Source organism: Vulpes vulpes, chromosome 1, assembly GCF_048418805.1.
Source record: "Vulpes vulpes isolate BD-2025 chromosome 1, VulVul3, whole genome shotgun sequence".
Lineage (NCBI taxonomy): Eukaryota > Metazoa > Chordata > Mammalia > Carnivora > Canidae > Vulpes > Vulpes vulpes.
This window is the reverse complement of record NC_132780.1, coordinates 29,743,553-29,771,030: the sequence shown is the minus strand read 5'-3', so window position 1 is coordinate 29,771,030 and position 27,478 is coordinate 29,743,553. Positions and strand designations below refer to the sequence as shown.

The 27,478-nt window shown below is 39.4% G+C and overlaps 1 protein-coding gene across 1 annotated transcript; it reads left to right on the top strand.

Moving 5' to 3' along the window:
* Positions 1 to 922: 922 nt before the first annotated feature.
* CDC37L1 (cell division cycle 37 like 1, HSP90 cochaperone) lies at positions 923 to 26,991 on the top strand. Its single transcript, XM_026001615.2, has 7 exons — positions 923 to 1,259; positions 5,506 to 5,787; positions 9,740 to 9,833; positions 18,202 to 18,317; positions 18,682 to 18,804; positions 21,604 to 21,768; positions 26,398 to 26,991. The coding sequence occupies exons 1-7, from the start codon at positions 1,128 to 1,130 to the stop codon at positions 26,497 to 26,499; spliced, it is 1,014 nt and encodes a 337-aa protein (XP_025857400.1). The 5' UTR covers positions 923 to 1,127; the 3' UTR covers positions 26,500 to 26,991.
* Positions 26,992 to 27,478: the final 487 nt, after the last annotated feature.

The following is a 27,478-nucleotide window of genomic DNA, read 5'->3' as shown; positions in this document are numbered from 1 at the left end:
AGAGGGAGAAGCAGGCCCCCTGAAGGGGGAGCCCCATGCGGGACTCCATCCCAGGACCCCGGGATCACGCCCTAAGTAAGCCCTGAGCCGAAGGCAGACGCTCAACCACGGAGCCATCCAAGTGCCCCCAAACCACGTTCTCTCCAGCAGCATTTCCTCACGTCTGGTCAACACTGACAAACCTCAAAGTTCGTCAATGCACGAGGCTGGGAAAAATGGCGTCTGATTCTTTTTTTTTATTGGGGTCCCTGTTCTCATGAGCAGGCGGCAGCGCGGTCCTGCCGGACACACACCTTTGGAGGGGGGGGGCGCCCGAGCTGACCACAGGTCCCTTCCTTACACCTGTGACGGCTGCTCCTCGACAAAGGGCATCGGGAGAGCGCAGGCCTCGGCGGCCGCGGGATGCGCGGACAGGGGCCCTCCCACGCCCCCCACCGCCTCGCCGCCCCCCACACTCCCATCCCTCCCACCTCCCCCGACCCGGGCGGGGTCCGCTCGCAGCCGCGCGACCTCGACCCCTTCATCCTCGGCGCACCCCTCCCGGCCAACTTTCGCAAATCACCCCGCAGCTCGGCACTCGAAACGGGAGCAAACACCGCTCCGCTCTTCAAGCCCCGGCCCTACTCTGCGCCCACCCCGCCTCCGGGCTCCTACTTTACACACGAACGTGCAGAAAGGAGCTGCTGCAGTTTGCAAACAACTCGCGAAAAGGGACCCCGCATCTCTCGGCGTCCGAGACCCACGGCGCACAGCGGAGGGAACACGGGGCAACAGCGACTCGACGCTACGCAGCCCACGGCGCCCTCAGGGCTGGACTGGGCAGCGCCCAGAGGCTTCAGAGAAGGGAATTTTAAACGCCAGCCTCAGCCCCACCCCCTTCACGCAGGCCCCCCCCGGGCCCCGCCTCCCGGCCCCGCCCCCCAAACAGGAAGTGACGTCGCCGAGCGTGTCCGTCTTCTTCCGCCGTCCCCGGCCCAGGCTGGCGCGGGGTGTGCGTCGGCGTCGCGGCCGGCAGAGGCATTCTGGGTAACGGCCCCGGCCGGCTGGGGCGGCTGGCTCCGCGCAGCAGGTTCCACTCACGCCAAGTCCGTTGGCAGTGACGCTTCTAGGGCTGGGGCCCCCCGGACATGGAGCAGCCGTGGCCGCCGCCGGGACCTTGGAGCCTCCCTCGGGCCGAGGGTGAGGCTGAGGAAGAGAGCGACTTGGACGTGTCCCCCGGTTCTCCCCGCTGCCCGCAGCTGCCGGGCGGCGGCGCGCAGGTGAGAGGGGTCCCGCGTGTGGCGAGGGGGATGGGGAGGTGCCATCGCCAGGCCCCCAGAGCCCCCTCTCTCCGCGACCCCCCTGCGCCCTGTGCCGCGCCCGCGTCTCCCTCCCGGGGCGGTGGCCAGCAGCTTGGTGCCGTCCCGCGGCTATTGTAGCATCTTCGGAGGGCTTCCCAGGGGGCTGGCCACACATTCCCGACCCCCATCTCCGCGCACACCTTTTCACCTTGGCGAATTCCTTCCCCTCCTTGGGAGATGTCCCTCCCCCCCTCCGCCCCCTCCTGACAGCACCCAGATTTGGGGCGGCTAGCGTTCTAACGTTGACCCTTTGTCCCTTCGTGCGTGTGTCTTTATCCGAGCGCGTTATTCGGTGGGAGGCTCTAATACTTGTGCTCCGGTACTGGTGTTGCACAGGGAATGGTTGGTTGTATTCCGGCAATGCCCCGAGCTCCTGACCTTTTATCCAGATTTAGGATCCAATTTCACTGACTTCTGACAATCTGAATAAATTCTGTGAACCTCGCTTTTTGATGCTGCTGTGAATCCGTCTTATTAACGCGACCGCTTCCCGCACCCCCCCCCGCCCCGTCCGATTATGCTTGAAGTTCGGCTTCACATCATTCTCCAGGGAAAACGTACAGGCACACGTTTGCCTGCTCCCCTCAGACTGCCTTCCTCATATTCCTGGTGCTACTTGTGGTTTTCAGTCCAGCCTTCTTTCCTCTGAAACTTAACCGGATGACACATCATTACGGATGTTTTTGGGGGGTCCTATCTTAGGAAATGCTTATATACTCATATATGTCACCTTGCCCTGGTTTTTCTCCTACTCTGAGTGTGTTTGGAAGTGTATTTCAGGAACACAGACCAAACACTAATATGTTCAGTGAAACGGGTTATAGGTTCTAGGCTTCTTGCAAAACGGGGTTCCAAAGGGCTTAACTGAATTAACAGTTTTTCTTGAGGCTCATCCTGCTAGCTGTTAGTGAAGATGAGTTATTTAAATCATTTTCCAATAAGTGTAAGGCCATCAGTCCTAAGCCCAGCTCACTGGGTTAGTTGGCTTCACAGAAAAATGCTGTTTCATAACCCTAGACTGTACTTCGGCCAGCCAGTCTCTGGGAAAGTGCAAAACATGTTTTAGGAGGCCACCATGAGAGTTGTTAGGTCAGTAGTCACCCCCTAATTATGGATCGCTGGTGTCATCTTTATATACAAAGTGTGTTATATGAGCATATAACGAGTGTGTTACAGAGAAAAAAAAAAGAAAAAAGAACAGCAGCTGCTGTTGTCAATTTTGAAGGCATATGGGAGAATAAGAGGTCACCAGAATTATAGTGCATTGTGGTTGAATCACAAAAGTAACCTAAGAGGAGCTCTGAACTTAGAAAATATCTAAGCTGATAATACCTGGCTGGGTCAGTCCGAGGAACACATGACTCTCGTTTTTGGGGTGGTAGGTTCAAGCCCCATGTTAGGTGTAGATATTACTAAAAAGAAAAATAAACTTAAAAACTGTATTTTTTTACTTATGCACTTGGAATTGTAAGCTTATTTGGCTGAAAGTGATGTTGTAAGTAAATAGGTTTATCTTTTTCATTAAAAATGACTTCTCTGAGACTCTATGGCTAGTTAGTGGCAGAATTAAGACCACTTCCGGCGCCTAGTACAGTGGTTTTTCCTACCTGCTGGACTTACTACCATCCTGGATGTAGTTTAAAACCACACGGGTAAAAAAAAAAAAAAAAAACACCACACGGGTGAAACTACCTTTGGTGTTAAAATTTGCAAAGTGATTACTAATCCTAAATTAGTTCCTGTGTTTATAACCCACTTATCTTGCTGGGCTTAGGACTTAAGTTTTTGGATTGGAGTACTTGGAAAGAATAAAATGTTTAATTCAAATTATAAACATTTTGTAGTTTTTTCAAAAACAGCTCTGGTTTAATTTTACGAGATGTGGGGAATCTAGACATCTTTTTTTTTTTTTTTTTTTTTTTTTTTTGAATCTAGACATCTTAATGTCATATGTTCTGAGATCCAACTAAAGTAAAAGGCAATTCAGAATTTAGAGATTCTGTTTGAGCATTTTTAATGTAAAGTTACATTAGTAAACCTAATGCCAGCAGTTCCATTTTTGAATTTATGTTCATCAGAGTATTATGTTTAATGTTCCTCTAAAACCTCAATTGTGGGATTCCTGGGTGGCTTAGCGGTTGAGCATCTGTCTGCCTTTGGCTCAGGGTGTGATCCCGGAGTCCCGGGATTGGGTCCCACATCAGGCTTCCCTGCATGGAGCCTGCTTCTCCCTCTGCCTATGTCTCTGCCCCTCTCTCTTTCTCTCTCTCTCTCTCTGTCTGTCTCTCTGTGTGTCTCTCATGAATAAATAAATAAAATCTTTAAAAAAATAATAATAAAACCTCAATGTGTTTACAGGTAAAATGACCTTCTTTTTTTTTTAATCATCTCAATACATGTTGGGTAGTTTGCTCAAATTGCCAGATGTTATCTGTATAGTCTGTGGAGAGGAATTTAAACGTGAGTCATTTTTAGAATTTGGAAATAAGATTTCTATGTTTGATTTGAGATATGAATGTTTGCTCCCACATAATTTGAAAATGCACGGTATTTTCATTTGTTCACATTGCCTTTCTTAGAATGTATTTGTCTTTTCTGACAAAGCAAATTTTATAACTTCATTATTCTCCTTTTCCTGGCACCTTTTTAACATAGCTGGGCTACAGTTATTATTGGTCCTATCTAAAATAGCAAAAAATAAAAATAAATATTTAACTTGATTGGTTAGGACCTGGCCTCCAAAACTGCTAAATGAGTAAATAAAACACCTGAATAGCAACAGTGTCTACATTTGCCACAATAGAAATCTAAGACTGAACCCAAAAAGAGAGGCCTTGCAGCTACTTGTCTGGAATTCTTTGCCACCACTAGTCTTTTCCAAAAAGTGGAGAAACATTTATGTATCTAAGATTTATGGAGTCCTAGCCCCTCAAGAGACTGCTGGTAGAGTAAACAAATAAGCACAACATTGTGTGAAAACACCACTAAGAAGTATGCAAACCTTGGGAAGGGAAGGGATTAAAAAAAGACTTAGGAAGTGATTGCAGAATCTGGTATGGAGATAGGAGCTGGGGGATGAGAAGTTGCCAAGTTGAAAGGGGTAGGGGATGGGAAGAATAAGCAAACAGAAGAGCAACTAGAACTGAGTCTAGAGAGATAGTAGGAAGGGAAGTCATGAAGGACCATGCCATGCCACAGAATTTGTCCTTTACCTAAGACTTTAGGAACAAGTATAAGTATCAGATTTGTTTTTTGGAGAGATGGCTCCAAGTGTAGTAGAGAATGGCTTCAGATGAGAAAGACTGTATATACATAATTGAGATGTGAAATTATAAGGGCTTGAGTAGTGATGCAGATTAGGAAACAAATCAAGTAAGATTGTTCTCTATACCTAGTTTGAAATTGATCTACATTTTGGCTGAGGATTCATAAAATACGTGCTTTCAGCTTTTAGAGAGCTGAGGCGCATAAGGACTTAAACATCTATCACAGTGCCTCACATGCAGTAGGTCAGTAAATATTAAAACTAATTACTGTTGCTTCTCAGTGGAACAGAGTCAGTCACCAGGATGAACCAGTTTTTGCTTTTGTTTTTATAACTTTGTCTATTTTGATTAAGATTAAGCTAAAGAATATCTGATAGAGTCAGTTATAAACAGAAATTCCCAATATAAGATTTTCTCAGATCACCAAGAGTTGGGATAATAGAGAAGGAAAATGGAAACCAAGAAGTGATTATTTCTAAATAAAAGGTTCTTTTCAGTGAAGAACTTCCAGAACAAAACTCTAAAGATCTGATTTTCAGCGTGTTGAGTTGTAAGGTAATGGGCTAGATTGAAGCTTTTGTTCTCATTCTGCTGTTTCAGGACTATGAAATGATAAATGCAGTTTCTCAAGCACAAGCTATATGTAGAACATTGTGTTAATTATGAGACTTTTTGCTGCTGCTAGTTGTCAGAGGAGTAGCATAGATTATCAGAGGAGCTTAGAGTCTGGTTGACGAAAGAATGCCTATAATATAAAAGTATAACTACATACAGAGAAGTCAGGATACCTATGTACCAAACATACTATACAGAAATCCTTCACTAACAGAAAATTGAATCGTGCTGAATAAACATACCCGTTGCCGTCTTCATTTCTTACAATACTGTTTTTTATCCAGATGTATAGCCATGGAATTGAACTGGCTTGTCAAAAGCAGAAAGAGTTTGTGAAGAGCTCTGTGGCGTGCAAATGGAATCTCGCTGAAGCTCAGCAGAAACTTGGTAGCCTAGCCCTGCATAACTCTGAGTCCTTGGATCAGGAACATGCCAAAGCACAAACAGCAGTATCAGAGCTAAGGCAACGTGAAGAAGAATGGCGGCAGAAAGAAGAGGCTCTAGTACAGAGAGAGAGAATGTGTCTGTGGAACATGGATGCTATTAGCAAGGATGTTTTTAACAAGGTACGTACGACTTTTTACTGGATTAAAATGAGAGAAGAGAAAAATGGAAGTGTTTGTACAAACCAGTTGTGCATATTTGGTAACAAAGCAACAGAACCTGTGAACAGTATTGAGTTTTGACAGTTTATGAAAAGTGTTTGTTACAGAAACCTATATCCCCAATAGGGTCAAATGTGAGTAGTCATTAATATAAATACATGGCTGTAGCATAGCACACTGAATGTAAGGGTAGACTCTGGGATCAGACTGCCTTAGCTCTCAGCTTTGTCACATGCTGCTGACTCTGTGACTGTGGGCAAGTCACTTACATCTCTAAGCCTCAGTTTCTTCAACACCAAGGGGGGGTGGGTATAAAGACTGAGGTAATTTCTTAAAAGCCCATAGGATAGGGCCAGGCAATTGGGAAAGCTCAGATGTTACAGGAGCTTTCTGATGTTGCTGTCAGCTTGCTCTCAGTTTTGTAACACTAATGTATAGATAGTGGATTTGTTAAATAGTCTTTCAGTGTTACTTACCAGTACGTATTTAGTAAACTTCAGGTAGGGAGGGGCACCTGGGTAGTTCAGTCAGTGAAGCATTTGCCTTCAGCTCAGATCATGATCCCAGGATCCTGGGATCAAGCCCCACATCTGGCTCCCTGCTCCATGGCACTAGGGGGCCTGCTTCTCCCCCTCCCTCTGCCTGCTGCTTCCCCTGCTTGGTCTGTCTGTCAAATAAATAAATAAAATCTCTTTTTAAAAAGCGGAGGGGGGGGGGGGAAATCCATGGGTGGCTCAGCAGTTTAGTGCCTGCCTTCGGCCCAGGGCATGGTCCTGTAGACCCGAGATCGAGTCCCAGGTCGTGCTCCCTGCATGGAGCCTGCTTCTCCCTCTGCCTGTGTCTCTGCGCCTCTCTCTCTCTCTCTCTCTCTCTCTCTCTCTCTCTCTCTCTCTGTGTGTGTGTCATGAATAAATAAAATCTTTTAAAATAAATAAATAGGGATCCCTGGGTGGCGCAGCGGTTTGGCGCCTGCCTTTGGCCCAGGGCGCGATCCTGGAGACCCGGGATCGAATCCCACGTCGGGCTCCCGGTGCATGGAGCCTGCTTCTCCCTCTGCCTGTGTCTCTGCCTCTCTCTCTCTCTCTCTCTCTCTCTCTGTGACTATCATAAGTAAATAAAAAAAATTTTTTTTTAAAAATAAAAAAATAAAAAAAATAAATAGATAAGTAAACCTCAGATAGTAATCAGATTTAGCATTACCAGCATTACCAAAGGACTAGTACAGAGCTTTTGCCAAGTTAGTAGTCATTAAGAGTAGTGTTCAGTTTCTCACTGGATTATGTAGGCTTTATTCTTTGACTGTTGTATCTGTAGAAGAAATGGGCAATGGAATTCATTTTTACTACGGTGTAAAGTATTCTATTTGTACTAAATTCTCAAAGCTTCAGAGGTAGACTGCTCTTTCTAAGTCCACATTCACTTTTATCTTTAGCCATTATTACTCTCTAGACTTCTCCGTCTATAACACCATTTGTTTCTGTCCTAGCACCCACTTTCAACACATCCTCTTAAGCACTTTTAATGTCCTTCCCTTGGGCCAGCCCTAGTTCTTCTATATTAACAAGTAATATACATATGTTAAGTGTACAACACCACTGACTCTATCGGTGCTTTATTAAATTGAGAAAAATTTTGAGTACAGCATGCTTACCATGAAAAAAAAGAGTATGTAAAATAGAATTGAAAGGTTTCCTTCATTTCTAGTTTCATTCCCAGAGATAACTTCTATTAACAGTGAGTTGTATCTTTCTAAACTTTTTACGTGCTTGTAGCATTGTGTGTTTATTTTTTTATTATTTTTTTTAAAGATTTTATTTATTTATTCATAGACACAGAGAGAGAGAGGCAGAGACAGGCAGAGGAAGAGAAGCAGGCTCCATGCAGGGAGCCCGATGCAGGACTCGATGCTAGGTCTCCAGGATCACACCCCAGGCTGCGGGCGGTGCCAGACCGCTGCGCCACTGGGGCTGCCCGCATTGTGTGTTTATTATTGTGCACACACACACCAAGATCTTCATTATCTGAATGATTCACTGTATCTGTATATATTTTTCTAAGGGATGTGTATTCTTAGCATTTATTTCTGGTTTGCATTTATACACATAACTACTTAAAGTAATTTTTTTCTTCCAGAAGGAGTGGTCAAAGTAGTGTTTCTTTGTTTTAAAAAGTTAATGTCTTTTTTTTTTTTTTTAAGATTTATTTTTTATTTATTTATGATAGAGAGAGAGAGAGAGAGAGAGAGGGAGAGAGGGGGGCAGAGACACAGGCAGAGGGAGAAGCAAGCTCCATGCCGGGAGCCCGACGCAGAACTCGATCCCGGGACTCCAGGATCGCGCCCTGGGCCAAAGGCAGGCACGAAACCGCTGAGCCACCCAGGGATCCCCAAGTTAATGTCTTTTAACACAGTGGTCACAAAGAAAATATTTTCATTTGTCTCTGCGTTTATTTGTGCGTGTGTGTGTGTGTGTGTGTGTGTTTTAGGTTCTAACATAGCCTACATTTATACCACAAATTAATTAGGATTACTTTTATGTTCTAGTCATTTGGTCAGAATCATACATTGGTTTTGTCTGTGAGCTTGAGACTTGAGAGCACTGGTCTAGATCTGTGCTGTCCGACTCGATAGCCGCTAGCCACATGTATTATTGAGCGCTTGAAATGTGGCTAGTCCGAATTGAGATGTGCTGTAAGTGTAAAATACACACCAGATTCCAGTAACTTAGTACCAAAAAAAGTAAAATATTTTGTGAATAATTTTTTTGTCTTACATGTTAAAATGATCATATGTTGGATATATTGGGTTAAATAAACCAATTACCGATTTCATCTGTTTTTGCTTTTCAATGTGGCAAATACAAAACTTTAAATTACATTTGTGACTTGGATTGTGTTTCTACTGAACAGTGCTGGTCTAGATAGCAGGATATATAAAGGAAAAAATGTTTTTATTATGAAATATATAAACTTGGGACGCCTGGGTGGCTCAGTAGCTGGGCTTCTGCCTTTGGCTCAGGGCGTGATCCCGCCATTCCAGGATCGAGTCCCACATCGGGCACCCTGCATGGACCCTGCTTCTCCCTCTGCCTGTGTCTCTGCTTTCTCTCTGTCTTTCTCATGAATAAGTAAATAAATAAAAATCTTCAAAAAAAAAAAATACAAACTTGTGTGCTTCTGCATTGTCAACTGGTAGAGAGCTACTTTGGGATTTTGTTTTATGGCAGTGATGATTACAAGGTTTAAATGCGATCACAGAATGTTCTGTGAAACTGTCCTGCCGGTTTTCTGGCTAGATAAAAACTTCATCAGGGTACATAAGTTATGGCTTATTTAACTGGAAATAAGGACTTCCTTAATAGAAATTTGTACTTGATTTCAGAATCAAAGTGTTGGCCTATCCTAAGAAAAGTTTGCAGCAAAGGTCCATTTTAGGTTTATGTCCTGTTGGAGAAGCTATAGTAAATATACTTTATACACTTTGAATGTCTTAAGTTTATTTCTAGCAATAACTCCAAAGATTTGTGTAGAGTTCCAAATATTTAATGGAAATGAATAAGGCAAAATATATATTTGGAATGTAAAGGATCTTTCTATACTTTGATGGGGAAATTCCACTTAACAAAAAAGTTAATGCATTTGGATTTTTCGTATGATTTCTAAAATAATTCTGTAATTTTGCACAGATTTTTTTTTAAATAATGAAACTAATACAAGAAAATTTTAATTTTTTGAAAGAATTTTACAGACAAATTTAATAGCTGTAATATCAGTATAATACTATACTACCTTTAAAAAAAATACTATACTACCTTTTAATAGTATCTGTAGGAAGCATTGCTAGGCATTCAGTACCTGAGAAAGAATATTCAATGAATATAAAATCTGATTTTAACTTTAAGCATTTTTTTCTTAGAGTTTTATTAATCAAGATAAAAGAAAAGAAATAGAAGATGAAGATAAATCAAAATCATTTATGCAGAAATATGAACAAAAAATCAGACATTTTGGTAAGTCCACTGCTTAGTTTCCTTATTTTATGAAGTGTTTGATATTGGGGCCCCAGGGTGGGTCAGTCAGTTGAGTGTCCAACTCTTGATTTTGGCTCCAGTCATGATCTCAGGATTGTGAGACTGAGTCCTGGGTGGGGCTCCATGCTCAGCAGGGAATCTGCTTGTGATTCTCTTTTTCCATCACCCTCTGCCCTTCTGCTCATGTGCATGTGTGCTCTCTCTCTGTAAAATAAATATCTTTTTTAAAAAATGTTTGATATTGGGACACCTGTGTTGCTCAGTGGTTTGGCGCCTGCCTTCTGGCCCAGGGTTTGATCCTGGCTCCGATTGAGTCCCCTGTCAGGTTCCCTGCATGGAGCCTGCTGCTCTCTCTCTGCCTCTCCCTCTGCCTGTGTCTCTGCCTCTCTCTCTGTATCTCTCGTGAATAAATAAATAAAATCTTTAATAAAAAATGTTTGAGGGGCAGCCCCGGTGGCGCAGTGGTTTAGCGCCGCCTGCAGCCGGGGGTGTGATCCTGGAGACCCAGGATTGAGTCCCACATCAGGCTTCCTGCATGGAGCCTGCTTCTCCCTCTGCCTGTGTCTCTGCCTCTCTCTTTGCTCTCTCTGAATGAATAAATAAATAAATCTTTAAAAAAAAATGTTTGATATCATAAATATGTATACAAACAATGTATTTATAAAATGGAAATTACACCTGGGTGGCTCAGTTGGTTAAGTGTCTGCCTTCAGCTCGGGTCATGATCCCAGAGTCCTGGGATTGAGCCTTGTATCAGGCTCCCTGGTCAGTGGGGAGCCTGCTTCTCCCTCTGCCTGCCACTCCCCCTGCTTTGTGTGCGCTCTGTCTTTCAAATAAATAATTTTTTTGAAAAATGTTTTTTAAAAAAGTGGGGTATGCCTGGGTGGCTCAGCGGTTGGGCGTCTGCCTTCAGCCCGGTGTGTGATCTGGAGTCCTGGGATCGACTCCCACATCGGGCTCCCTGCATGGAGCCTGCTTCTCTCTCTATGTCTCTGCCTCTCTCTCTGTCTCTCATGAATAAATAAAATCTTTAAAAAAAATTAAAAATATTAAAAATTTTTTTAAAATGGGTGGGGGGACAAAAAGAAAGATAAATGACAAAACTCCAGTTTTATGGCTACTTCTGGCAAAGTTGTACAGTTCTTGCTTTATACTATTTTTTGGTCATAAATAGATTGACAGTAAACTAAATTGTGAAGAGAAGCAAAATTCAATCAATTCTTATATAATGCTACCCTCTAAGACACCGTCTTTGCTTACTCCATGGCCTCTTTCCATTTCCCAACTAGTCTTTGCTTTTGTCTTTTTCCTTCTTTGCTTCTGTGGTATCTGCTTATTTTATGGATATAAGATTAGTATTCGGGGCAGCCCGGATGGTTCAGCGGTTTAGTGCTGCCTTCAGCGGCCTGATCCTGGAGACTTGGGATTGAGTCCCATGTCAGGCTCTGTGCGTGGAGCCTGTTTCCCCCTCTGCCTGTGTCTCTGCCTCTTTCTCTCTCTCTCTCTCGAATAAATAAGTAAAATCTTAAAAAAAAAATAGATTAGCATTCATTATTTTCAGATTTTGGATATGTTCATATATAATTTATGTGGATCCTTAACTGCTATTCAGATAAACATAGTAATAGAAATATGTATACAAAGTACTGAAAAATTGTTTTTTCTATTGGGGAAAGACGATGGGTTGGGGTTTGATGTGGTGAAGACTTCCAACAAGAGAGAACATCTGAGCTAGATTATGAAGTTCTCCTTGTAGATAAGGAAGCACTAGCATTGTGTGCAAAAGCAGAGTCAGGAAACAACATGCTGTGTCGGGTAAGCGATGTAGTACTGCTGGAGTCAAAATGCCACTGGGAAATATTAGAGATTAAGGCTCAAGGCATATTATTTGACCCCAAGTAATATGTTAATTTAGTAAACATAGTTTTTATTTGTAATATGTTAATAAGCTTATTAATACATGGTATTTTGAAATGTATTTCCAATGTTTTTCTCCCCCTAAGTATTTATTTACTTATTTTTAAAGATTTTATTTATTTACTCATGAGAAACTCATAGAGAAAGAAGGCAGAGACATAGGCAGAGGGAGGAGCAGGCTCCATGCAGGGAGCCTGGTGTGGGACTCGGTCCCAGGACTCCAAGATCATGCCCTGGGCCAAAGGTAGGTGTTCAGCCGCTGAGCCACCCAGGCGTCCCTCCCCCTAAGTATTTAGAATTTCATTCATTCTTCAGGTTTATTAAAACAGTAGATAGTACTTCAGATTTTTTCCCCTTTATCTGTAGTTTACTCATAAAGAATTTATTTTTCTCATATTTCTTATTTAAAAAAAAAAGACTCTGTATTCAGATTAATTCAAGGATAGGACCTGAAGAAATGAATATAAAGTTTTTACTTTTAAAAATTCTGTAAATGACTCTTAGTTGTGATAATGTGATTTACCATTCCCACCTGTGGTCCTTGCTTCTTAGATCTATGTGTTCCACTGCCTCTAGCGGAATAGCCTCCTTCAGGGTCTTGTCACCCAGCTGCATGCCATGGGAAAACCTAGTAGGTGCAAAACAGTTCCCTCATTTTTGCTATAAACTGAATGCCTCAGTAAGAAACAGTTTCGTCTGGGGAAAAAAACCTAATCTCACAAGGTATTGTAATCCACCTGGCACTATATTTAAGTCTTTAGTAAAGCATTTAGCCATTCCATAAAACCTGCTTCTGGGTAGTGATGTTTGTAAGACCAGTGAATTTCATGAACCTATTGTCTTCATGTCTTTTGCTGTAAAATGAATCTCTGCATCAAGAAATCATGTGTATGGGTGTTAAATAACTCGTTTAGTAATACCATAGGTATATTAACTGGTAGAAGCATGGTGGGGAGGGAGGACAACACCGGATCTAGAATGGGTTTGTTCAAGTGAGGAAACACTGATCTTTCCAAGATGAAATGGGACCAAGATAAACAGTTTGTTACTTGATGGTTGACTGGTCCATCCAGTATATGGTGCCATATTTAGTTTTCAGCACTGGATTCTGCTACAGGCAAGTTAGATATTCAGAGGCTATACTGGAATATTGTTGATGGGGTGATCCTGTGCCACTGAATGTCTGCCATGACCCCTGAGTTTAGAAACTATATTATGCAAGTAGGGAGATGGCTGAGGAAAAAGGCTGACTTGACATCCAAAGTGATTAATAAGCAGCAGCTTTGCCATTGCATGTTGGGGGCTTCCAGTGTCTCATCCTCTTATACTGACCAGAGCCTTACTGTCTTCAAAGCCAGCCAGTCCTGATAGCTACTCCCAGATTCACATTGTGCCTGTTTCTTAATGGAAATGTACAGTAGCTTTTTACTTCGAGAAGATATCCTACTTGCCACAGCTCCTTGGATCCCCAGAATGTTACTGAGGTGGTAGGCTCCCAAATTTTCATGTGTATCTTATCAAGACATCTGGATACCTGCTACTTCCTGCTCGCCAAGTTCCATCGGTATGAAGTGGGCCAACTTGGAGTCATGTGGGATGATGAGGTGATAAAAGTCCCTGTGGACTAAATTGTGGCACAGAGCTGATAGGGACCTTAGGCAAGATAGTGAAAGTTTAATGCTTTTCCTGCTGGGTGGAAGCAAATGTTTCTGGTATTAATGCTTTTTGCGGTAAAGATTCGGAGGGGAGCATTTGTCAGAATTATGACTACATTGATAGACTTCTTCAAAGCAAACACATCTGGAATAAATGCAGCTGTAATTAAAGCTTCCCACTAAAGGCTTTTCAAACTTGGATTGCATTCCATACTCTTGGAAGACCTGGGCCTGATACGTGGGGGGCTGGGAAGGGCTCCAGGGGCTTGATACCAGTACTTCTCTGTGGTTTCATGTGTACTTGACATTAACATTTCCATTAGGGTATTTCTTTTTTTGTTTTTTTGTTTTTGTTTTTTTAAGATTTTATTTATTTACTCATGAGAGATGGGGGGGGGGGGGGTTGCACAGACACAGGCAGAGGGAGAAACAGGTTCCATGCAGGGAGCCCAATGCGGGACTCGATCCCAGGTTTCCAGGATCACACCCTGGGCTGAAGCCGGCGCTAAACCGTTGAGCCACCCGGACTGCTCTTCCATTATTTGTTGACTATCATACTTTTGCTCTAATAAGTAGATGAACTTTACCATTTAATGGTAAATAGTATGACCATATCGTGGAGTATTTTAAAGCAGTGAAATCTTGATTTTTTTTTCTCCTTAACATATTTAATTCATTAATTTAGTTAATTCATGTTTTATAAATGAAAAATACCAGTTTAGCAACAAAGTCTGTTTTCTTTTAAATTTCAGAGTAGTTTTATTCAATGTCATATGCATCTTTGACATCATTTTCTGTGATCATCAGAGTGGCTTTTAGATGATCTAGCATAGTTTTTCATGGCATATCCTCTCTTCACTTCCAGTCAAAGTTAGCTGTGATGTGATTTAAGATTTTTGAGTCTTGTCACTGGAAATTTTACCGAAAGCTAAAATGTTTGTATAAATATTGTGATGGATCTTTCTCATTTGTGTGGAAGGTAGATAATTCACTCTCCTCAGTGTAAACACATACATATTGCTTTTCAAAAACACATTAATGTCCTCTTTTTTTTGCTTTTTTTGTTTTAAGATTTTATTCATGAGAGACACAGAGGGAGAGAGAGGCAGAGACACAGACAGGGAGAAGCTGGGTCCCTGCAAGGAGCCCAGTGCGGGACTTGATCCTGGATCCTGGGATCACACCCTGAGCCGAAGGCAGACACTTAACCGCTCAGCCACCCAGGTGTCCCTAATGTCCTGTTTTTGAAAGACATTTAATATAAATATAAAGTACCCCTGAACATGGACTGAAATTAATAGAAAATTAGTATATATAACAGGATTCTAATTTTAACTCCTTAAAATACAAGCCCAGAAAGAAATGCATTAAAGTGTTAACATTAATTTTCTCTTGTAGGATTGCAGATGATTTTTCTGGATTTTTCAAATTCTTCACAATGATCATACATTTTTTTTATAATATGAAAAAAAATACTTTGAAAAGGTTTATCCTAAGAATTCAAGGATGGGTTAACATTGGAAAATTTATTAATGTGATTCACCATATTTTAATAATTGGTAATAGTATAAACCACAGGACTTGGTGATCAGTTTGATGTGGGAGGAAAGGAAATGTCTAGAGAAATTTCTAGAATTTTTGAGTGGGTGACCTAGGAGCACTGTAGATGGCAGGGAGAGGAAGACGGGTTTAGTTTAAAATAAAATGACTTTATGTGCAAGTGTGTAGGTAGAAATAGTTGTCTAGTGGTAGGTTACTGAAATACAGGAGACCCAGGACCTGGGAAATATAGAAAAATAGGTCATTTTTCTTTCATTAAGACATTTACAACGTTTTAGGGAGGTTTTTAGCAGATAGAGACATTAAAATAATTAGTATAATTTAGAGGATTCAAATCTATTACTCTGTAAGTATAAAGCAAAGAAGAAAGAGAAATTAATAATGATGTGTGTATTGGAAGACCATTTTAAGAATCAGGTGGAATGGGCAGCCCAGGTGGCTCCGCGGTTTAGCACCGCCTCCAGTCCAGGGCGTGATCTGGGGTCCCAGGATCGAGTCCCACATCAGGCTCCCTGTGTGGAGCCTACTTCTCCCTCTGCCTGTGTCTCTGCTTTTCTTTCTTTCTGTCTCTTGTGAATAAATAAATAAAATCTTAAAAAAAAAAAATCAGGTGGAATACTGAGAGCTGATGGATGGATTGCAAGTTATACATTCAGGAAAATACATAGGTGAAAGCACATAATTAAAATATTTTAATTTATCAAAATAGGGGTTTTCAAGCATTCAGAGATTGGTTGGCTAGTTGAAATAACTAGATTAATCTTAACCAAAGGATTTCATGTTTAATTGCAAGAATGAATTGTTCCCTTTTGTGTTGATACTACCTAATATTTACTCTCTGTCAAGCACTGTCTCATGTGCTTTATGTTTATTAACTCATTTAATTCTCACAGAAACCCTCTGAGATACTGTTATTTGCCCTATTTTACAGAAGAGGAAAGGGAGGCGTAGTAAACTGACCTATGCAGTTGACTTCCAGAATTGGCTTGCTTAGTCACTGTGCTAGATTGTGCTATTTTCTATTTGTTTGTTTGTTTACAAATTCCAAAATAACATTAGTAATTTCAGCTATGTTCTGTTCTACTAAAGCCATTGATTATCTGTAAGTATTTTGTTCATAAGATTCCATATTCTTTCCGCAGAGGTTTGTATGGACTCCCTGTAACCTAACCTCGATTTGATGGTAATTGATAGGCATTTTTGAAATCAGGTGGTGATAGGTGTTTCTCAGATAAAGAAAAGCTGTGGTCAACCTCAAATATTGTTTTTATCTTAGTTACTAAATGGATAGTTTAAAAATTGTAACATTTAAAAAAATTGTAACATTTAATGATACCCATTCCTCATGATCCCTAAAAGTGTAACTATTTCATATTATCCTTCCTGTAAAAGAAGCCAAAATAGATAAGATTTTGGTGCCACAGTAAGTGATGATGCTGCCATGGAGAAGTAAATAGAAGCAATGCTCTATGTATGGTGGATAGCGTTAAAAATACTTCCTCTTCTGGAATATAATAAACCTAACACAAAACTGCTTCATAGGATTTATTTTATGGCTTTAGGTATAAGGAAGAAAGATTATGCCTTCTTTAGATCTGACCCTCAGAAGTTATTATTATTAGACTGTTTATACCTTGAGAAGTAGTTTTAAGTAACTTTCTAAATCATTTTTTCTCAGAATTTAAAACTCCCTAATCACTATATCCAAAGTGTTGGAGAAATACTTTATAAAGCGTATAAACTCTTTACATGAAAATACTAAAATGCTTATTCCTTTTTTTTAAATGAGAAAATTGTTTATTTTCAGTTGATTTCCGTGTGTTGCTAAATGTGTATTTTTCAGTAAGACATTTGTCCTCAGTTTTGTTCTTGTGTTCTAATGTGGAACTTTAACATATAGAAGTTCAGTTTGTGTCTAGAGGAAATATTTACTGCCAAACTGTTGACACCATCTTAATACAATTTCCATAATGATTCAATGACATACAGACTTCTTTGGATGAGTCTTTTTTTTTCTTTTTAAAGATTTTATTTATCTGTTTGAGCGAGAGAGAGAGAGAGAGAGAGAGAGTGCACAAGCAGGAACAGAGGAAGAGGGGGAAGCAAACTCCCCACTAAGCAGGGAGCCTGATATGGGGCTCAATCCCAGGAACCTGGGATCATGACCTGAGCCGAAGGCAGACCCTTAACCAACTGAGCAACCCAGGCCCTGGATGAGTCTTAAGAATCTAAAGCTAACATAGTTAATTTGTTCAAGTGTAAGGCTTACAGAACAAAATTTAAAGCTGAACACTTTGCTGGTTCCGTGATGGCATTGACTTTTTCACCAAATTTCTTACTAATTTGAATACCTTAAGTAGTATTTGAATAAGCATGATATTTTTTGAAGCAAAATGGCAGGGATGCCTGGGTGGCTTAGTGGTTGAGCATCTGCCTTGACTCAGGGCGTGATCCCAGAGTCCCAGGATTGAGTCCCACGTCGGCCTCCCTGCATGGAGCCTGCTTCTCCCTCTGCCTGTGTCTCTGCCTCTCTCTCTCTCTGTGTGTCTCTCATGAATAAGTAAATAAAATATTTTTTAAAATGAAGCAAAATGGCATCTTCTTTCAAGTATGCTTAATGTGATTGTGTTTTCTATGTGTTATAAACATGACTAAATGATTAAGATGACTAAAATGTTCAAAGTATATTTACTATTTTAATACCTACTGGATTGGTTTTCCGTGCTGTCAGCATTTGACCATATCATCTTAGACATTTTAAAATAAATTAGAGATAATGTGGTTTTTCTATTGTATTGTTTTGCTAAATACAGTTTCTTGAGATTTTGCTATATGTCATCTTTCTAATAGAAAAATTTATATTCTGTGAATAAATAATACTGAGTTTCTTGAAGTCATTTGTACTCAGTTCAGCCAAGGTTGTCCAGCCATCTCAATTTGCCTGGAACTTAAGGCATTTCCTAGGTGTAGAGTTTTTTGGCTTTAAACCAATCACCCTACTTTAACCTAATTATTTAAAATAAAACTTTCTGTGAACTTGAAAAGCTATTTCCAGTATATTGAGTATTGCTTTATTTGCTCTTTTACCATAACAAATTGCTGTGGTACTGTGAATTATCTTTAAAGAGAATCATTTTAAAATACCAATTTCTTTGTTTATAAGAGTATCTGACAATTGTAGCTTAATTCTTGGGTTTTTTTTTTTTTTTTTACAGGTATGTTGAGTCGATGGGATGATAGTCAGAGATTTTTGTCTGACCATCCATACCTTGTATGTGAAGAGACTGCTAAATATCTTATTTTATGGTGTTTTCATCTAGAAGCTGAGCAGGTATCATGTGAACCTTTGAGTTTCTGAAACCTTAGTGGAATTCTGGTCTACTTTTTGGTTTTTTTGTTTTGTCTTTTATGTTACTTTGAATGGAAGCAAGAAGGTTATTAAGTGGAATTAATAATCTTTTTGTTTTTAATCTCCTTGAGTTTACTGTGGGAGTATTTTTCATTGTTTTAGTTAGCATATGGAAACTTTTCTCTGATGTGCTCTCTTTGCAGCCTCATTTCTCTGTTCCCATATACTATAAACCTTTTTCTTTTATAACCTATTGAAAAATCGTGTTTTAAAATTCAAATAGTAATCACAATATTAAATACATTTCCAGAGGTATTTCTCATAATTTTAATCTCTCTATTTTCAGAAAGGGGCTCTAATGGAACAAATAGCACATCAGGCTGTTGTAATGCAGTTTATTATGGAAATGGCCAAAAATTGTAATGTGGATCCAAGAGGGTGTTTTCGTTTATTTTTCCAGAAAGCCAAAGTAAGTATTTAATATTTTTAAGTGAGAAGAATAAGCCTTAAGTGAGACCTCTTTGGTCCATATACATCAAAGATAGCCATCCAACTAGAATGCCACAAGCTAAAGTCTGTATAGATATTATAGTGAAAAAAAATTACATTGCTGATTTCATGCTAATTTAGACTTAAGGGAGCTCTGTAAGAGGCTATACTGTATCATGCACATGAAATTGAGACTTGTTTAGATGAATGTGTTTAGGAAAATTAGAGTGGTGCATCATTTATTCAGCCAATAAGTATTGACTGTCTTGCAAGGACTGTTCAAGATGCTAAGGATACAGTGTTGAATGAAACAGATACAGTATATTCCATGTTTAGAACTCACAATTTAACAAAAATAAAAAAAAGAAGTCACAGTTTAATGAGAAATGACTTTTGTAATGAAATAATAAGAAACAACCTGAATTTTCAATGACTAGAAGAATGTTTAAAACCTGTGGTACAGGGATCCCTGGGTGGCACAGTGGTTTGGCGCCTGCCTTTGGCCCAGGGCGCGATCCTGGAGACCCGGGTTCGAATCCCACATGGGGCTCCCAGTGCATGGAGCCTGCTTCTCCCTCTGCCTGTGTCTCTGCCTCTCTCTCTCTCTCTGTGTGACTATCATAAATAAATAAAAATTTTAAAAAATTAAATAAAATAAAAAATAAAACCTGTGGTACAGGGGCAGCCCGGGTGGCTCAGCGGTTTAGCGCCACCTTCAGCCCAGGGCATGATCCTGGAGACCCAGGATCGAGTCCCACATTGGGCTCCCCCTGCTTGGAGCCTGCTTCTCCCTCTGCCTGTCTCTGCCCCCCCCCCTTCTCTTTCTCTTTCTCTTTCTCTCTCATGAATAAATGAATAAAATCTTAAAAAAAAAAAAAGTACTTTGTTTTTCAGCTTATTATTGGATATGTTTGAACTAATGCTTTTTTTTTTTTTTTTTTTAAGATTTTATTTATTCATTCATGAGAGATAGAGAGAGGCAGAGGCACAGGCAGAGGGAGGAGAAGCAGGCTCAAGGCAGGGAGCCTGATGCGAGAATCGATTCTGGGACTCCGGGATCACGCCCTGGGCCAAAGGCAGACGCTAAAAGGCTGAGCCAACCAGGGATCCCCCCCCCCTTTTTTTTTTAAGATTTTGTTTATTTATTTGAGAGAGAGAGAGAGAGTGCATACAGAGGGAGTGGGAGAAGCAGACTCTCCCTACTCCCTACTGGATCTCCCTACTGAGCAGGGAGTCTGTTGTGGGGCTCTGTCCCAGGACGCTAAGATCATGACCTGAATCGAAGGTGGACACTTAATCTACTGAACCACTCAGGTGTCCCTGAACTAGTGCTTATTAATAGGATAATGGAACATAGCCAAACATGTTTATTCTTTAAAATTTACTTTGTCAAAATAGAAGTGAAAAGTCTCTAATCTTAGCATTTTGTCGTTAATAGTTTTTTTTAAATTAAGGAATAACTGACTTTCAGGGTACTTCTTATTTTGTGCCAGGTACTATTCTAAGCACTTTACATGGATTAACTCATTAAATCCCCATAAGATTTTGTGAAGGTTATTATTTCTGTTTTACAAGTTAGGAAACTAGCATATAGAATAGATTACTTAAAGGAAAAATCAGTCATGTCTCTCCAGATCTAAATCCCTAGGCCTTCCACATGCAGTAAAGCCAGAAGTTGAGCCACTTGGCTCCTCTCATAGTTTGTTGCAAAACCATTTGAGAAGGATCACTTCTGGCTAATGTCCTGTGTGTCTATATAAGTAGCATATATTGATTAAAGTGAAATACTATAATTGGATTAAGGAAATGATTGCTAAATTCATAAAAATATAGAATAGCAGCACAGAACATTGTGTGATTTGTATAGATATTGATGTTAATAACTAACTCGCAAGTTTTAATTGATTACATAACATTAAAGAAAAAATAGCATTCTACACAAAGGGCCCAATGATATTATGGAATGAGATTTTGATAAAATCCCTTCCATGAAAAAAAAAAAAAAAATCCCTTCCATCACCTGAACTTAAAGCCTAAAGTCCTATTAGTGGAGGATAAGTGCTGTGTCATTCTTTGCAGAGGAAACAAGTGGAGGCTACTGCTAGTTGGTTGTTTTACATCAAGAATCTCGATTATGTTATACATCATAGGAGGGAGGTCTCTTCCAGCAACATAATACTCCTACTTTTTTCTCTCTATGATGTTGAAAACGTAGTTGTTTCACTAAAACACAGATACTTCCAGAATGGAATTGAATATTGAATTTTATTTGGTGTTAATGCTTTTACAAACAGGGAGTATAAAGCTGGAGAATTACAGAAACAGATAATAGTGCCCTATCATTAATTGATGGACAATTAGAAGGTTTTAAGAACATCCCTTGCCTTTGCTTGGCAATGTGAGAGGTCAAGTGAGGACTATTTTGGATCCTGACAAGAATCAAGAAATACAGAGAATTCCTACTTTTGTTATATTTGTGTGTGTACATATGTATGTGTGTGTGTGCGCATGCATGCGTGTGTGTGTGTGTGTGTGTGTGTGTGTATGTTTGTTTTATATTACTGGACCAGAGGAAAATGGAACACACCAGTCATTAATATTCCTATAAAACAGGTAGTTTTCACAAATCTGACAGGGATTTTGGGTGGTGTCTACGTACATTTAAACAGTTCGCCTTATCTTTACTTCCTCCACTTCAGATCTAATACATGTTTGTTAGAATTTACTGTGTGGTCTGAAAGTCTTGAAAAATAAGTCTTTGTTTTCTGTGTTTTTCTAGGCAGAGGAAGAAGGTTATTTTGAAGCATTCAAAAATGAACTTGAAGCTTTCAAGTCAAGAGTCCGACTTTATTCTCAGTCACCAAGTTTTCAGCCTATGACAGTTCAGAATCATGTTCCCCATTCTAGTGTGGGATCTATAGGTTTGTTAGAATCCTTACCACAGGTAAGTTGGAAAAGTAAATATTTGTTTCATAAATTTATTCACATAATTTTTGTTCTTTTGGACTACTCTTTGTTCTTACATATAATATATGTGAGATCATTTTAAATATTCTTAAATTATCTAAGAAGATAACTTCATTTCATGCCATGTTTTGACACTAAATCTCTTCCATCTGTTGCGTATTTTGAGAGACACCAACTTCTACTCCTTAAATATAGAAGAGATGAGTTACTCCTAAGCACTCTTAAGGGCAAGTGTTACCTATTGATCATTTTAATCATAAACTTCTCAAGATGGTTCCTGAGGAACATCTCATTCTCAGCGAACTGTACTATTAAGAATTTCTTAGGATGGGGGTGCCTGGGTGATGCAGTCAGTTGAATGACCACCTCCTGATTTCAGCTTGAGTCGTTATCTTGACAAGGAAGATCATGGAATCTTGTCATGGAATCAAGCCCTGTGTGAGGCTCCCTGCTCAGCACAGAGTCTGCTAAAGTTTCTTTCCCCCATGCGTCACCCTCCACCCCCTTGCATGCTTACACACCCTCTAGCTCTCAAATAAAAAATACTTTAAAAAAAAGAAAAAGAAAAAAGAATTTCTTAAGATGGATTAACTTCAGAGCATACATCCTGTGGCAACCCAGGTGATTTGTTCCATGAGTTTATTTAGTATTATGAAATGTTAGTGTTGCCTGCCAGAGGTAGCATTTTTATTTGTCTTTTTTTTTTTTTTTTTTGCTGTTTTTTTTTTTAATTTTTTATTTATTTATGATAGTCACAGAGAGAGAGAGAGAGGCAGAGACATAGGCAGAGGGAGAAGCAGGCTCCATGCACCAGGAGCCCGACGTGGGATTCGATCCCGGGTCTCCAGGATCGCACCCTGGGCCAAAGGCAGGCGCTAAACCACTGCGCCACCCAGGGATCCCCAGAGGTAGCATTTTTAATATGTTAACGCACCTTCTGTTAAGGTGCTCTTTCTAGTAATGTTCACTGACTGAGCCTCTGTGAGATCAAAATAAAGGTCTGTTTCTAGCATGAAACAATTTCTGTCAGAAGAAGGAAATTTAAGTTACCACTAGAAAGTTGCTGCCCATGTTTATTTTAGTAGCATTTTAATTGAGCCCAGTCATCTCGCATTTCCAGGCTCCAAGATTTCAAGACCAGCTTTAGCCAGTTCACTGTGTGGCCTACACGGTGAAAAGGACAGTCTCATTCAGAAGACAATATGGAGAGAGCCCTGTAGTTTTAAATCTCATTAAGTGGTAGGATGGAGATTTTCAGTATCTATACCTCATACCTCTATAATTTCACCATTTCAGTTACATAAATCATAGGCCAAAGTGACAATTAAGGAAAGCAATTGATAATATTCAACTCAGCTAAAAATACTAATTCTCAAGGATAAAAATAATCAAGGTCTTGATTTTTACATAATTAGTAATTCTGCCCCTTAGTTGCATATATTAGCAATATTCCCCTTCCATTTGTTCTACAGAATATCTCTTTCTGCTCTTTAAATGTAGTAATGATTTTCTCTTCCGTTCTTTGAGAAATAGCCCACAGGAAAGTAGTCTTTCCAAGGGAATTTTATGACTGTAAGACACTGTCAAGTCTAATATATAACCTAAAATTAAGATGTCACATATTAAAAAAAAAAAAGAAAAAAAGATGTCGCATAGTGAATACAGAGGAAGAAAGAGACTTTGAAGAATATCATTGGTTCTAAAGAGGGAAAAGACACGAGCTAAAATATCATAATAGGCCTGTATTATCAACAAGTTGCTTTTCATTTGGGAGAAATAAGTTCTTACTGCATGCATCAGCTTTCGAATCTGCTGCTCGGCCTTCCCTGGTGAGATGAGGGGCTGGGACTATACAACTTTGACACTTGAAAGTTGCTGATATTTCAGGATTGTTCAGACCTAATTCACTTGGGCCAACAGTCTAATTCCTTGTGGTTGAAGTTGACCATCCTGGTCTATCCCTCCTGAGGAAGCGAAGGGCTGGATGGTATTTCAGCTAGATGCACAGAAGGACTGTGGACTAGGTGACAGAGAGCTTCTGAAAGAAAAGCTTCCTGCGATAATTATCCCATTTTTATTACATTTGCTTATAGATTACAAAACATGTTCACCTGTTGTTTCATTTAATCTTCTCAAAAGCCTCGTGATTTCTTTTCATTCATTTTTATGGATGAATAAATTGAAGCTCATGGAGGTGAAGGCAGTGTGCCTGAAATCAGGACAGGAAGCAATGGGGCTAATCCTGTAATCCTAGTGTCTGTTCTACTTCACTGTTCATTCACCTGCACTCCAGATTGTTGTTGAATCCTATGCTGGAGATAGGACAGGAGACACAGATGGGTGTGTGCTCTTACAGAGGGACTTGTCACAGGACAGGAGACACAGATGTGTGCTCTTACAGAGGGACTTGTCACTGAAATGAGAAAGGTGTTGAGAATACTACCAGATGAAAATATGGGGTAGCCAGCGGAATTTATAGAGTAGGTTAGGTATGTTGATTACTTTTTGTTTTTTAAGTCTCTGCATGATGAAGCCTTAGAGTTCTCAGGGAGATAGATGAGTTCTGGGGGAACTCAAGGCCAGTCTTGGTAGGATAATTAAAAGCTCTGTTCTGAGGGCCTTTGGAATTGGGTTTGCATTGTCAGAAAAGGTCATAGCGCTCTTGTTTCTTTGGAAAATGGGATAATCTAATGAGAGTTCAGTAATTTTTTATAAAACAAATTTGGGGGGGGAAAAAATAAATAAATAAATAAAACTTAAATTTGTGGAGGACATCTGGGTGGCTCAGCAGTTGAGCATCTGCATTTGGCTCAGGGCGTGATCCCAGAGTCCTGGGATCAGGCCCCACATTGGGCTTCCTGCATGAAGACTGCCTCTCCCTCTCTCTCTCTCTCTCTCTCAGTCTCGAATGAATGAATGAATGAATAAATAAAATCTTTTTTAAAAATTTGCATTCACACTTCAGCTTTTAATTTTTTTTCGTGACAACAGTCTTGTGAAATAGCCAGATACCACCATCCTTAGTTTTGCGAGAACTAAACCAAGGCCTCTTGGACAGAAGTCCAAGTTACCTTAGGTTTATCCTATAGACTTAATTTTATTAAATTGTGAAGAGTGGTTTTCTCTCTAAGGACTGCAGTACATTAGGTGGAAGAGGCAGGATTAGAACAGAGGTCCAACATTACTGTAGTATTCCAGACCCCAGTCAGTCATCTCTGCCACTGCCTTCATCAAGACTTGATTGGAAATAATCTGACTTCTGGCTAGCTTTTTGACTTTTACAAATATAATGTAATAGAATCACAATGTATTGTACTTTATTAAGAGCATCTTTTGAAACCTTTTGAAAATAGCTTTTGACTTTTACAAATAGAATATAATAGAATCACAATGTGTATTTTACTTTATTAAGAGCATCTTTGAAAACTCTGCCTCCCTTTGGGTGGGAAAGTTTAAGACATCTATCCTCTGGCCGGATTATTTTCCTCATTGTTGTTCATTAAATAAAATAAGCAAATGGGATCCCTGGGTGGCGCAGCGGTTTGGCGCCTGCCTTTGGCCCAGGGCGCGATCCTGGAGACCCGGGATCAAATCCCACGTCGGGCTCCCAGTGCATGGAGCCTGCTTCTCCCTCTGCCTGTGTCTCTGCCTCTCTCTCTCTCTCTCTCTCTCTCTCTCTCTCTCTCTCTCTCTCTGTGTTGTGTGTGTGACTATCATAAATTTTTTAAAAAATTTTTTTAAATTAATAAATAAAATAAAATAAGCAAATGAAAATGATGATAACGGTAGTAAAACTCTGAGTACCTAGCAGATACTCAGAACAACTGAATAGACAAAATTGAATTCTTAAGGAAGAATTTCCTAAAGTCCTGGGTCTTATGGGCTTATGTCCCTAGTCATGGTGCTTTAATAAATAATAGTTTTATTTTTACTTTTATTGAATAAGGTTTTCTTCCTAGCTTTAGAAGTATACAGTTAGGATATTTATGAATTTTAAAAATAAAATCCAAATTAAAATGTTCTTTTATTCTCCATGTTAAAATATGGATCTAAGTACCTCTCAAAAGATTAATAATTCCTCACTTTTTAACTTTTGAAAAACCAAAATAGACTCTGAAGGTAGCTATAATTTTTACTTGGTAAATGGATTTTTTTTCCTTATTCAGAATAGTGTTTTCCATTTTTAATACTTACTGGGGTAATTAGTAATTTCAAAATGCATTGCCAATTTAAAGCAGTATTTATCTTTTAAATAATCCATAGCTTTGTATATACAATTATATGGAAGATATAGCCTTATATGATTAAATAAATTGCAAGTTTTGTTAAAAGGGGAAAAAGTTAGTGTTTATTCCAGTTTTATTTTTTACATATGTCATCCTGTCTTTGTCACATCTTCTTTGGATCAAGTGGTCCAGTCTTTTTTTTTTTTTTTAATCTTTTTGGGTTTCACCCCAAGTTTGACTTCAAAGTCCATTTGCTTTCCCCCCTACTTTGCATTTACTACACTGAAGAGAAATAGTGTGAAACTGAATATGTAGTTGCATATACTGGCATAAAACTGGTTATCATCTATTGTTTCTTCCCTATATTTTTTTTTTTCCAGAATCCAGATTATCTTCAGTATTCTGTCAATACAGCTCTTTGCAGTTTAAACTCAGTGGTACATAGAGAAGATGATGAATCCAAAATGATGGACACTGTATGATTTGGTTAAGACTGCTGAGGCCAAGTACTATTTTGTTACAAGAAAGGAAGAACTTGGCTATTTTCTTGACACTTTTATGGGTGCTGCACTTTATTTTTGTTCGGTTTTGATGGGAGGGGAAAAAAGAGTACTGAAACGTTTTGTAAAATTTTTTTTATGTGCTGCTAGGTTTTTTGATTTTTTTCGGAAGAGAGGAGTGGTACCATATGTTGAAGTCAAACTGGACTTTTTTTTGGCTACTAAATTTGCCTTTAATCTTATTGTTCTCAGTTTTGGAATCAAAGTATGAAAATCTGCACAAATGCAATGTTTACAAGAACTGGTTGATTCTAGGAGGCATCTGCTACAGTCTCTTTTTATATGGATATGTACATGTCCTACTCTACAAAAATGATTAAAGATAAAAATGTACTTGTATCCTACTGCTAATTTAGCTGTCAAATCTGGTGTTTCATCATATTAAAAGCAATAAATCAGTAGTTTGATAATCTACTTTACTAAATAAGCTGGGTGGTGAAAATTAAAACAAAGTCTTTCCCTTTAAAATAATATTACATTTGTATTTTCGACACCATCAGTTAAATCCTTGATTATAGTATCATTTTTATGTAGACTGACTTTATCCCCTATGTATTCTCAAAACTGTATTATTTAGAAGTCAATTTTACCCTGTTGACTTTTTAATATGAAGGGTTATAGTAATATAAAAACTGATAAAGCTAATACAATTTTTACAATTTTTTTTTTTTTTTTTTTTTTTTTTTTTTTTAGTGAGATCAAGTTTGAACTCACTCTTAATTTCTTTACTTGACATAGTCTGGGATCTCTCAGGGAGCAAGTTTTAAAAGAATACTAATGGCCTGTAAGAACAAACGGGAAGAATAATCTAATTTTTAAAATCATGGTGGTTTCATTCTGATGTAGCCCAAGGACTTTTTTAAAGGCAGGAGAAATCTTGAAGACCCAATTGCCTCAAGCT

Excerpts from the sequence above, each read along its gene's own strand:
- CDC37L1 (XM_026001615.2), top strand. The coding sequence starts at position 1,128 with ATGGAGCAGCCGTGGCCGCCGCCGGGACCTTGGAGCCTCCCTCGGGCC. Across the intron at positions 18,805-21,603 it reads TATTTTTCCAGAAAGCCAAA|GCAGAGGAAGAAGGTTATTT; the intron begins GTAAGTATTTAA and ends GTGTTTTTCTAG. Across the intron at positions 21,769-26,397 it reads TGTTAGAATCCTTACCACAG|AATCCAGATTATCTTCAGTA; the intron begins GTAAGTTGGAAA and ends TTTTTTTTCCAG.